This window comes from Odontomachus brunneus, unplaced genomic scaffold, assembly GCF_010583005.1.
Source record: "Odontomachus brunneus isolate Ranch 3 - 2012 unplaced genomic scaffold, Obru_v1 Obru_scaffold_069, whole genome shotgun sequence".
NCBI lineage: Eukaryota > Metazoa > Arthropoda > Insecta > Hymenoptera > Formicidae > Odontomachus > Odontomachus brunneus.
In genome coordinates, this window is record NW_022639519.1 from 458,686 (window position 1) to 472,030 (window position 13,345).

The 13,345-nt window shown below is 31.8% G+C and overlaps 2 protein-coding genes across 4 annotated transcripts in view; one reads left to right on the top strand and one right to left on the bottom strand.

The window, feature by feature from the left end:
* LOC116846797 overlaps positions 1-5,241 on the top strand; it is a 6,420-nt gene extending 1,179 nt beyond the window's left edge. The window contains exons 2-4 of the mRNA XM_032821088.1: positions 570-808; positions 1,392-1,620; positions 2,325-5,241. Coding sequence (XP_032676979.1) covers positions 570-808; positions 1,392-1,620; positions 2,325-2,785 — 929 coding nt within the window. The 3' untranslated portion in view covers positions 2,786-5,241. The remainder of the gene's footprint in view (positions 1-569; positions 809-1,391; positions 1,621-2,324) is intronic.
* LOC116846794 (acylamino-acid-releasing enzyme-like) lies at positions 5,063-9,895 on the bottom strand. Of its 3 annotated transcripts, none has more exons than XM_032821083.1 (15): positions 9,634-9,895; positions 9,006-9,067; positions 8,679-8,896; positions 8,393-8,556; positions 8,001-8,143; positions 7,640-7,901; positions 7,412-7,560; positions 7,112-7,277; positions 6,763-7,014; positions 6,564-6,701; positions 6,259-6,479; positions 6,066-6,145; positions 5,945-5,992; positions 5,511-5,732; positions 5,063-5,387 (listed from the first exon to the last, which is right to left on the bottom strand). In XM_032821083.1, the coding sequence occupies exons 2-15, from the start codon at positions 9,018-9,020 to the stop codon at positions 5,255-5,257; spliced, it is 2,211 nt and encodes a 736-aa protein (XP_032676974.1). In that variant the 5' UTR covers positions 9,021-9,067; positions 9,634-9,895; the 3' UTR covers positions 5,063-5,254. The 3 variants fall into 3 exon arrangements, with proteins under 3 accessions (XP_032676974.1, XP_032676973.1, XP_032676975.1); XM_032821082.1 differs by having other exon boundaries at positions 9,006-9,076; XM_032821084.1 differs by lacking the exon at positions 5,945-5,992 and having other exon boundaries at positions 9,006-9,076; positions 9,634-9,891.
* Between the last annotated feature and the right edge of the window lie 3,450 nt (positions 9,896-13,345).

A 13,345-nucleotide genomic window follows, 5' to 3' on the forward strand; every position in this document is an offset into this window, starting at 1 on the left:
ATATATATATATATATATATATATATATATATATATATATATATATATACATTAATATATGTGCCTCCAACAATACCAGACCTCTGTGCCTCAAACACACACTTTAAAATAAAATACATGTATTTATGTCTATATAACAATGTAAAAATATGTAAATATATATATAACTTCATTAATGTATTGTGGATATGTTATGAAATTGATTTCACAATAATAATACTGTATTGATTGAAATTGATTTCACAATAATAATACACACAATAATAATATTACTTTATACAAACATATTAATATTAATATTAATATGTTAATATTAATATTAACATATTAATATTATATTTTAACAAGCATACCTTCAAAAGTAACCCTTTTGCAGTTTTTTTGTTACAACTTTCTCTATACTTTGTTTACATGGCCTACTATCATTACACTATTAGCAGTTGTCTGTTTACTGTAATTTCTTCATTTTCAAACAGATGGCGTTTGTTTATCTATGTTTTATAAGTGGTGGTCCCCTGTGCTTCCCTGGTCCTTTGTACCTTGCTCTTCTTTATATGTTTTCGCTTCAGATTCGCTTGAGAACCATCATATCTGCAACCCGTTAAACAAAGCCCATACGCACGAAATACGTAATGCCACCGCGGCGATTGTTAAGTCCAAGCGCTTCTTCGAACACTGGAGCAATAATTATAATCGCCAATGTAAATTTACCTTCAAAACTGCCAAAGGAGAGGGCCTCTTTGTTGTTATTCAGAAGATGTTTTTCCGTAGAAACGACACTACAGACAGTTGTTTGGATTATGTACAGGTGAGTTGTGACACATGATTCAGAAATAAACAGAGGACATCTTCCTCTGATATAACTAAGCTATACTGACATGATTCTGTACTGAAAAGGTTTGCATTTTTAACTTCTGTTTGCTGTTTCTCTCTGTAGTATTCTTATGAATATAATAAATATCATAGAAAAAGAGAGATACTTGTTATAGAAATACACAATATTTGTTCTAGAATTAAATATATTTTTAGCTTTTATGCATCACATAAGGTTTTTAAAGATATGCTGTTGTAATTGTATAAGATTTCCAAATTTTGAATACAAATTCTCATATAAATTTAACTTCCTCAGAATATTTTAGCTTATAACGTGCTAATTAAAACCTATTATTCTACTAAATGCTTTATTCCTAGTTGATAAAGTTAACTGAATTGAGTACTCAGAACTGAGTAAATTCAGTTTGCATGTAAATAAGATGTGTACATATATTTTACATTGAAGAAATTCACAATAAATTGTTGTTGATAGAATAGAGAATTACTCCAGATTGCACCTTAAGTGATGCAATTGTAATTGATACTCGTAATTAGATTTCTAATAAATGCTTCATTAGTTTAAAAGGAGTGATGGTCATCAAACAAACAAGTTCTGTGGGTCAATAGATCGCAGCTTGCCATACTTTGCTGAAGGATTTTTCAGACATGATAACACTTACAGCGAGTTTGAGCCAATTAACGACTTTACAAAAACAGGGAAACTAGAAACTGAAATATTTATCTCGAAAGAGAGTGTACTAAGTGGACAGACTTTGGATCTGAAAATAATTTATACTCCATACAGAAGTATGTTTAATACATTTATATTATAATCAAATAAAAAAAAGGCAAAATACGAGTTCAGGCACAAGAAGTAGTAGTGTATAAGATTGATCACCAATATTTCATTTGGTTTTATTGCACTGTTACCTGAACTCGTATTTTGCCCTACTTTATTTGATGATTATTATCTAAAGAGTTCTTTTTTTAACATTTATATTATTTTAAAACTTCTGTGTTTCACTATGGCCATTTTGTTTTGTGATATCAGAAGGGAGGAAATACTTGCAAAATACGTAGAAATAAAAAGATAATAAAGATATGTATAAAAAAATAAAAAATCCATAAATGACTCGCAATCGATCAACTAGATATGTAAAATAGTTCACTTTCTTTTTGTTTGAACAAAACAATGAATAAACGCAAAATTTACGTGATAGAATCACGAGAAAAAATAGGTTAAAAAAGTAGACTGGGTGTTACGTTAATTTTACAGTTATTTTTTTATTACAAAAGCAAAAACAAAGTACTTGGAATATTTTAAAGGTGTGCTTAATCAATTGCAAATATTATTTTCCGGATATATCTTTTTATTTCGACGTATTTTGTAGGGATTTTGCGCATACATTTTCTCGCTTTTGTTGTCAGTTTCACGGCGGGTAGCCAGAAGTTTTAACGCACACAGAGGAATAGAAGTTGTACACTGACCTTGTTAACCAATCCACTTGCAGAATGCAGCAATATTGCGGATAAGTTGCACTTCAAGGAGTTCGATTTTGATAGCTGCATCCGGAGGGAGTATATCTGTGACGGGATTCAGAACTGTCATTTCGCCGTGTGCTCAGACGAAGCAAATTGCCCACCAAACACAGACGTGCTATCCCGGGAAGACAATACGACCGAGGTCACCGTTGGAGCGGTCACCACCGTTATTCTGTGCTTCATCATCTTTGTCATGTGCTTGTGGATTTGCAAGCGCTCGCAGAAGTTGTGCTGGTCGTCGGATTGCGCCGGACCGAACGTGTGTTCGCGGCCAGGCTCGTTGCCGCCTGACGCGGACGGTCCAGCTAGTCGCGCGGTGCCTACCGCTCCCATGCTGGAAGTTGTGGTCTCCTCCCCTGTCGCGGACAAGGACTTGCCGCCCAGTTACGACTCGTTGTTCCCTGAACAAAGTAATCCTGCCAGATCGTAAGTTATTGAATCCAATCGTGTTTAGACGTGTTTCAACTTATCAACACGTCGTCTAATGTTTTAATTAGACGCCGCGTTGTACACGTGCGGTCAATGACGTGACTGGATGAGCGTATAGTTCGGGATGCATGTCGTATGCGACCGCATCATCTTCTTCTCACGACGAGTAGGTTCCTGTAGCCTTCTGAACTAGAACTAAGGAGTCTGTTGCGAAGGGTCTTGATGAATTGATAAATATTCGTTATGTCGATCTCGATTGCACTCGATTTGATCGATGCAATCCTTTTAATCCTCGCAGTCGAAATGCAGCCCTCTCGTGTATCTGGTTACACCATTGTATACTTGGTTTCAATACATTTGGAATACTTTTTCAATGCAGTTCAGAACAGGAACAGAACAGGATTATTTTTCACGAAAAATAAGTTCTTTGGCTAAGTTTATTGGATTGCGTTTCAAACTGAATCGAAAAAATAGTGTTTAAATTGTATTGTTTAAATCAAGTACACGCATTACTATTAGGAATGTGCCGGATATCGGATACTGGATATCCGATAATAACGTGATACCGGATATCCGATACTAATTTCCAAAGAAATTTCTATATTAACATTTACATAAATAGTACATTACATAACGTTTGCTTATATTTGCCATATATTTTAATAATTGGTCATTAAAATCGACTATAAGATGTTTTTGCAGAATATTTACATCACGTAGCTTACAACGAGACTGTTCTAATTGCACACTACCAACCAGTGCTCTGCTTTATCTAGTGAATTACTAAATCCAAGTAGATATAACCAATCATTACACTCCGTGTCTAATCGGATTGTGTGCAACTGGGCTTCACCCTTTACAACAGAGTTTTTGTTTCTTTTCTTATGGCTCTTGCAGACCAGTACGATGTGTGATGCAACACATCAGAGTATCCAATCAGAGTACTAGTATTCCGGCAAATTGTACGCTCATTAGATATCGCGCGTTGCATATCGTGTATTGTGTTCTGAGAGAGCGGGTTACTCTGACGGCACTGTCAAGCATTGTTGAAAATAAATCTTCAGAAAGATTGTATATTACAGAGTTGACTTAATAAAAGATAATTTGTTTGTTCTTAGAGAACTTTGGATTTCGAATCCTGCATTAATGGCGCAAACTTTCAAACTTATACTAATAAATTAATATCCGGTTATCCGGCCGGATACTAATGAAATCCGGCTATCCGGTCGAATTGTAAAAAGATGGCCGGATAGGCCAGATACCGAATAGTTGCCGAATATCCGGCACATCCCTAATTACTATCATTAATTAAATATAATGTATTCGTTGTTTTTTTTGTACATTACTGAGATTACAAGGAGTGAAGTTAATTGTGCAGCTTACAATTTAGATATACAACTTATAGCTGTTCTTCTTTTCTTTCGTATAGCTTTTAAGTCTGTCGTATTATTTTTTTAAATTCTTAAATCATACCGCGTTTTATAATATCTTATAATAAATGTGTTGAAAGAGAAATAATGTCGATAATATAAGGACATTGATAAGTTTTATACAGAAAAAATGAAGAAGCAAAGGCGTAGAAGTAACTTTTTGATATTCAACGAAATAACTTTTTGTATCTTCGTAACGATGCAGTATTTCAATCTCCTTAACTATATAGATTTTTTTTAAATATTTTGTAGTTAAAGGTGTATCTTAACGGTAGTTATTTGCATTTATATTACCGTACGTTGCCATAATATTTGCAAAATCGATATTATTATATTAGGTACGATTGTCCCAGAAACAATAGAATTTACAATAAATTTGACGAGATCCTTCAATGTATCTCACAAATGTTTATCCATATATATGTGGAAGTGGTCTATAACTCGCTTGTATTACAGTATACTTTTAACGAATTCGACTGGATGCACTAGTGTACACTGAGTGCGCATTAAGACTCGTTCACAGTTTGTTCTTATACTTAAAAATTGTCTTAAATACATCTCTAAATATTTCTTAACCAGTGAAATACAGTATCTATACAGTATCTATACAGTATCTATACAGTATCTATACAGTATCTATACTGAATCTATACAGTATCCGTATAGATGGTTTTGTTGACTAAAAGTTTTTGAAAATATAAGAAAATATAATTAAGACGACCGTAAATATAAGAACGGACTATGAACAAGCTTTAGTGCGCACTCAGTGCATCCAATCGAATTCGCCATTTAATAAATGACATGGCATGCGTGACATATGTTTATAATAACTTATATATACACACATATAAAGTATACAAATTTTATATAACAATATACAAATGTCACAGATATGTATGTATATATTTTGGAGAACGAATACTGTTCTTTATGAAAAGTATATGTAATAATCTTGCATTAATATATATTCTGAAAATTTGTGATAATAAAGATCTATATATACACAAATAAATATGTTCGAAATCAAGCATAAATAATATTCATTCCTCATTTTTGGGTACTGCATTATCATCCTTCTTTAGATGCTCGAGCAACCAGATACAATCGTTGATGATGTGATCAATTTCGGCTGATCCGCTCAGTAACTGATGATTGTCATCGTATACGAGCAATCTGTAATGGCATTAATAATTTTTTTTTAATAAAATTGTAACGATAATGAAGTATCCTATCAGTAATCTACTAATAAATAAGTATCAATATACGTGTTATGTTCGGACACAAAACCTGACTTACTTAGTTTTCACGTTGTTGGTTTTAAGACGATGATACCACGACTTTCCATTAAAGCAAGATACTCTCAGATCGCTCGTTCCAATGGAAATTAGAGTCGGTGCCTTAACTTTATCGACGTGAACAATTGGCGAGCATTCCAGCATTCTCACGAACAACTTGGTGAAATCGGTTTGGTTGCCAGGTTTTAAAACGTTGTACGAAGAAGCGATCGCCGCAGCGCACCTTTAACAGAAAGTTCAATTATATTCGTCGTGCAAATACGACGAGCGTGGCGCTTACAAAGACAGGAATATGTTCTGTACGTTTTGTAGGAATTATTCCAGCGTACATAATTCATACGCATACATTTAAATAAAGAAAAGCTGTATTTCAGTCAAGATTATAAGAAAAATATCTAATGCGTCGATTACATTTTAGATAACGATTAAGCTTACACATCATGAAGATATGTTATTTTCTCTTCCTTAGTCAGAGCATTGCGACTGAAATACAAATGGGACATTGAATAATCAAGGATGTGAAAAAAGTATAAAGTACGAGCAAATATTTCTTTACCAATCTGGGATATCCGATGAGCTGAAACTGAAGGCGATGTCGATCACTGGATTTCTTGCGACTACCGCTTTAAACATATCCTTGAATATGAAGAATGAAAATGAATATTGCATATGCAATATTACATATGACCGCGCAATAATTCAGAATTAGATTTAGGAACTTGTGTTAATTTGATATTTCATTCGCTTACCGGGACTTGACCGCTCAAGTGCGCTACTAAGAATCCGCCGTGCGATCCACCGCAAAGACCTATACGTTTGGAATCAAGCCAGGGATACTTCTTCAATGATTCTTCTGCGGCAGTTATACAGTCTTTTACATCTACATCTCCCACTCTCCCTTCAAGAAACTTCACGGTCGCGGCTCCCATTCCTGTGGAACCTCGATAATTTACCAGTACTAGAGCGAAACCTGAATTTCCCAAAATTAATCATTGAACAGATGACATTTCTTCTGATCTTACAAAGAACGATATATGATTCACACACTTATTACCTGATAACGTCAAAAAAGAGAAATCCAAAGAAAATGTGTTTGCATAATTGCTGTGAGGGCCTCCATGTGGCACAATTATAAAAGGTACTGACTTAGTTTGCTCGTTTTTAGGTCCGAAGTAAATGAAATTGAATTGTTCTGAAAACGAAGAGATGTTTACCAAATAAATATAGAAAATTAGAGAACACTATTTACTTACTTATTTCGTCATCGTTGTCATATGTATATTCATTAGCCTCGTATGTAAAATTGCCAAGGCCAAGATTTGGTGGTGTTGTAATCGCCAATTTAAGAATATCGCCAGTACCCAATCCTGGATATTGAAAACAGCCTACCATGAGGCACGAAGGCTGCGTTAAAGATTGACTTAAAAAGGCAACTACGTTTTCTTTTACATCTAGTACACTGAGGCTGCCATTCTCATTTTGCACCTCAACGATAGTTTTTGTTTCTGTGAATTAAATGAGTTTATCATCTTCATATCATGTGCAATGAGGATATATTTTAAGTTATTAGTTAGCTCTTGGTTTAAATATCTAGTTACTTACTTATGTTTACAATGTAGGAGAAGATATTATTCTTCTGAGGAGTACTGAAAAATAGATGCTCGTCATCACTCCAACAACGATCAACTAAACGACCATATATTCCATAAAACTGTTTTTCTTTTTTAATTGTGTTGCTCGTTTGCACAATATCCACGATTACGTCATTCTACAAATAAAATGGTACAATTTCATATGTTTACCATATTTTAACATATTTTATGTCTGCTTAATATATGTTTAACATATTTTATGTCTGCTTTCTTTCTTTAATTTGATTCAATTTATTATTTAGTACGTTACCTTTGCTTCCTCGGATTTTAAATCGCGCAACATAAGTCTTTGCGTATAGTGATGCAAATTAGTAACGTTCCTTTCTATCCAAACAAGATAATCTCCACGAGGATTAAGTCGGGGACTATGTACGGCACATCCATCGTCCGATAATTTTTCTTAACCATGAAATTATAAATTTTTTTATTACATATATATGTAAAATAATTGCACAACAATTTCCTAAATATTCCTTACGATATTTCCCATCTTTCAATAAGAATATCCATGAAGCTCGGTTGGTGCATGCAACAAGACCTAAATATCGTGGTTCATGCTTCCAAGCTACACCGATTATATCCTGTTCTTTCGTCCAAATTACTTGACCAGGAGAAAGGTCATCTGGTATCTCAGATAGTGCTGTGATTGTTTCCGCTATTGTGTCAAGGATTACAATGACAGGTCGGTGTTTACCTACTAGTTGCTCTCCCCAATGAGGCTTGTAGATATATTCATTACCCTAACATAATATATGAGACATATATAGAGGATCTGTATTTGTGTGTAAGAACATATATGTGGGAACATACATGTGGAATAAATCAGAAAGAGCACTTACAGCAATTATTGTCTCATCATCTTTCTTATCTTTCTTATCTTGAGGTTTTTGCTTATAAAATGGTTCTGTCTTGGGAAGTTTTTTTTCTGCTATATAAAGAAGTTTAGTATTATCAGGAGACCACTTGAAAGAACTGAACTCACCTGAAAAAACACACAAATATAAACAAAAAAATACACACATACATATATAGTTATATATATACATACATACATACATATATGTATACACTATATATACTATATATTTTAATTATATATATTTATTTTTATATAAATTATATATATATATATATATATATATATATATATATATATATCTTATTAATATAATAAGATATATATAATAAGATAGATATATTTAAGAAATTAAATCTGAGAGTTATCTCTTACTATCTGTATAAACATTGCCATGGACATCCAAAGCAGATAGATCATAGTTTTTCACCAAATGTTGCTTATCCCAAATTTCTATAAATTCTTTTTTAGAGTTGTCAATTGTAACTTGCCGCAGAACAGCCCTAAACTTTTCATCATATGTCATAGCAGACATGAGCCTGAGAGCAATTTATTTAGGATAAGAATATTTTATAAGAACTTTATAAGAATATTTTATTACATTTATATTGTTTATAATATGTATACTGTTGCTCAATAATAGCATATTAAAATTACATACTCTGTAGTAATATCAATTGGAAGACCACTGGAAACTTCACTACAGCCAGATTTAAAAATATGATCTAGCAGAAAACGTTGGTTGGTCTTTAACTCCAGATTTCTCTGCAGCCATTTACTTTGTACAACTATGTTATTATTTAATGGATTCAAAATTCGTGCGCTGCTTAAGGATGGTGTAGCAGCTAATGTTGTATATAATTTCACCAACTTTTCTACCTATAAAATATGTATCCTTTGTACAGAAACATGCCACATATTGTCTACTATACATTTATTTGATATTATTACTTATTAAGAAGTATCACTACAAGAAATATTTATATACCTGTATTGATGCCATCTTGATGTTCAGATTAATATTCTAAGTCAATGATTCTAGACAGATTTCTAGACCAACTACATGTAAACATAAGAATATTTTATAATATATAATATACAAAAGTATAAAGGTATAAAAGGTATATAAAGATATAAAAAGAGATATAAAGGTATAAAGTTACTTTGGTCAAAAGGAAAACAAACACAATAAAAACAATATTTATATACTGCTAACTGATAAAGCTGCTAACTGATAAGCAGCAAAATTTAAATTTGAAATATTAAATTGTACCATATGTAATAAAAAGATGTAACACTAAATTATTGTATCTGATAAAAATAGTAAATAATTACTTCAAAGACATATGTAGCATTAATATTGTACAAGAATATGAATGATAGTAAATCGTAGAGTATCTTATATACTTTATCTTGTACTTTGAATTTTGTTCTATACAAAAACAAAATTCAACAGTACAAGATTAAGGTTATAATCGATAACGTTATAAATATTATCGACATATATTGACGTATTATTGTACATATGATAATTTATTTATTCAATATATAATAAACAAGAATGAAGCTTGCAGAGAGAGAGAGAGAGAGAGAGAGAGAGAGAGAAGGAAATTTACCTTTTATCGATTCGTATCGTCTTTTTCTTTCGTTCTGCAGATTGAAAGTCGAATTGTTACGTTGAACTATGTTTGACGATATTCAATGATGTTAAAAACGCTATTTATTATTCACTATTGCATATGGCAGTTTTTTCATGCACTTATCCGAAACGACTGGTACTGTAAGACTGGTAAGTCGGTGAATTATACAAGTGTTATCAACAAGCAACGTGATAAGTGGTCTGTTCTTTTCAGCTACTCTGCTGAACTGGTGTAATAAGTTAAAGTGAGAAAATATATACTTGTCTCACTTTAACTTATGAAAAGAACAGACCAATGGTCTGTTCTTTTGAGCTGCACTGCTGCACTGGTGCAATAAGTTAAAGTGAAATAAAATATATTTGTCTTACTTTAACTTATTGAATCAGTGTAGCAGTGCAGCTGAAAAGAACAAACCTAATGTCACATAGAGGGAGAAAATTCGGACATGCGCAATAATCGATTCGTTCGGAGAGCGCGTTATAAACGTTTATTGCATCGTTTGCACTTTTAACATTTTTGCATTTAATGCCCGTTACACACCAAACATGATGACCAAAATCCAATGAAAACGTTTCCTTCTAAACGTAATGTGCAATGGGTATTAGGTAAAAGTATCAAAAGTGCAAGTAACGCGAATAAACTTATTAATATCTCATAATTAGGTGCGTTCGGGGAGCTCGCTATTAGCGCTATTCTGCACTACGTGTCATTTTATCCTTGTTGTATATCTAAGGAGCGATAAAGATAGAAGAATGCGGTAGCGTTAGTAGCGTGCTCCCCGAACGCACTCATTATCTTTATTGCTCTTCTTGTTGATAGTTTTATGATTATTGTAAACGTTAGCAGACGCTTTTGATATCGTCACTAGAGCTGTATTTTTTAAGTGTATTTGAACGCAGATTGTGTCATTTGTCTCATAAGAGATACTTAAATTTATACTTGAAATTAACCCCTTGTCCACAACCTTGTTTTAATCTTTGAGCCGTAATAAATTGATCAACCACAGTCGATTATTTTAAAAATAATCAACTGTGATTGGTCAATTTCTTAAAGCTTAAGAATTAAAACAAGGTTGTGGACAAGGGGTAAATCGTCATATATACTCTAAATAGCATAGATCTTCACAGAACATCCTAAAGATGTTTTAAAAACATCTCTACGTTCTGAGAATAGTCCTAGGGCATCCCCTGAAGATTTTATATTGTCTGGGATATATGTGACGGTAAAAATGTTTTTTTTTTATATTCACATTATTAAACTACCTAAATAGCATAGATAATTAAAAAAGAATTCAGTTATATGTCACCAATTCTGAGTTCATTTTTAGGTGCAAAAAGAATTCTTTTCACTGAACTGAACTCTGAAAAATTCTTTTTGCATTTTAAAATAAACTTAGAATTGGTGATATACGACTGAATTCTTTTTTAATTCTTTTTAAATTCTCTGTGTTATCTGGGTAAGCTTGTTTTCGACAATTACAAAAAAAAAATACGAGGCGATTTATGAGAAGAATCCTCTAGATAAAATAAGATAACGAAGATTAAATTATGACCTATATTACTTGTTGCCACGTGAAATTTGTCTCATGTAAGATACTCATATTTTTACTTTAAGTTAAATACAAGTTTTCCAGTTGAATTATATATAATATTTATATTTCACGATTTAATTGAAAAATTCTCATCTAACTTTAAATTCAAATTAGAATATCTTTCATTAGTCAAAGGTATTCCCCACATAGCACAAGATTTAAAAGATGTCCCAAAGACATCCAGAGGATTGCTAAATATCCGCAGAAGTCCTCAGAATATCCTAAAAATATTCTAAGGATTTCTAAATGTCCATACGAGTCCCCAAGATATCCTTTCAAAGGATATGAGGCTATGAGAGTTTGTTAGGATAATTAGGAATTTATAAAGTTATAATTATTTATACCGACGAGATAAGAATAAAGCCTAGTAACATATATTGGTTTAACATATGTTTTCTAAATGTATATAATGTTTTATAATCGTTTGTAAAACGTTTCGAAAACATTTAATAACATCCTGTCGGTATATTTTGTATTAAATCATCGAGTAGATAATAACTGCACAAATACAGTTGCATAAAAATATTTAACATCGACCAAGCTTTCAAAATGCTAAACAAAAATTTAAAATATGACTTCTCACTTATGCATGTCATTTAGATAGTTTATAATAGAAAGATAATATTCTACATACTTTAAACATATTGTCATGCTTGCGCGATAAAATATTTTTAAATATTTTTAAATATTTTTAAACGATTAGTATGTATCATGATTTAATTTTAAAGTAACATTTTGAAGACTTCTGTACGGATATTCGCTACGGTGAATTATAACGTTGAAGCGAAAAATGGCATGCTGTAAATTCTTGCGTGCCACAAAAGATATTTATATGAAAGAGTACTTGAAATCGCTTGAGCATACTTGTAAAATGCTTCGAAAATTATTCTTTTTATTTGACAATCAATAAACCCAGACAGTACAAGATCTTCAGAGAATGTCCTGGAGACGTCCTCAAAATATCTTTAGGGTATCCTGTAGAGATTTGTGCTGTTTGGGAATAGCTCTAAAATGAACGTGGTAAAATCATGAAAAAGGTAGATTAAAAAGAAAGGTTGCATTTCAAGGCACGCTAATTTCATTAGTTATTGATTGTCAAGAGAAAAAGATAATTTTCGGAGCATTTTACAAAAATAGTTAAGCAAAAAGTATTCTTTCATTCAAACATCTTTTTTATTTGGAAATAACATGCAAGAGTTTCGATGCATGCGTTTTCTCGCTTCTGACATCGTAAATTAAAAATTCTGCGGTAAGTATTCAGGGAACCTTAAAGATTAGAAAAGGAAAGAAGATGGATATATTACAAGAAGCCAAAGAAACTCTCGTGTAAACGTTAAATCAGTTATTTTTGCTTTGTTTTACATTATTCTAGCCGGTTTCTTTTGTCAATGACAATAGCATGATGTAGTTTCTATATCACAATATCAATACAACATCGTTATAATCATTCCACCCTCCAATCAAATCCGTAAAAAATTAACACAACAAATAAGAATCTATTTACAGTCTATAGTTTATAAATCTATGCGCTTCTTACAAGAGATGTTAGAAGTCTTCTAATATATGTACAGTGTTTCATAAAAGATATCATGTGTATTTCATAAGCAATACATTGTATGTTGTATAGACGAGAAAAAGAGAGAGAGAGAGAGAGAGAGAGAGAGGGGGAGATAAAATATTAATAAAAGAATATACAAAATAAAATTCATTAAAATAAAAAATAAAATAAAGAGATAAAATTTTCTTTTAGGTTATAACTTTTCTAACGGTTTTATACTTTTTTGCTTTATTTAATGTAAGAAATTTAGAAAGCCCCACGAAATGGGGTTATTATAGATAATGGGGATTAGATTGATCTTTTGTCAGTCGTACATAATAGAAAATATGTTAGAATTATATGGATGAAATACAAAATAAGATAAAAATATCAATGCTTGGACACTAATAACACTAGTAACCTAATTGTGGACATTCTTATTGTTTTGGATTTGAAATACAAATATTTATAAACTTCTAACGTAGAATATATATGTATACACCCAATATACACATATATATATACATACATATATATATATATATATATATATATATATA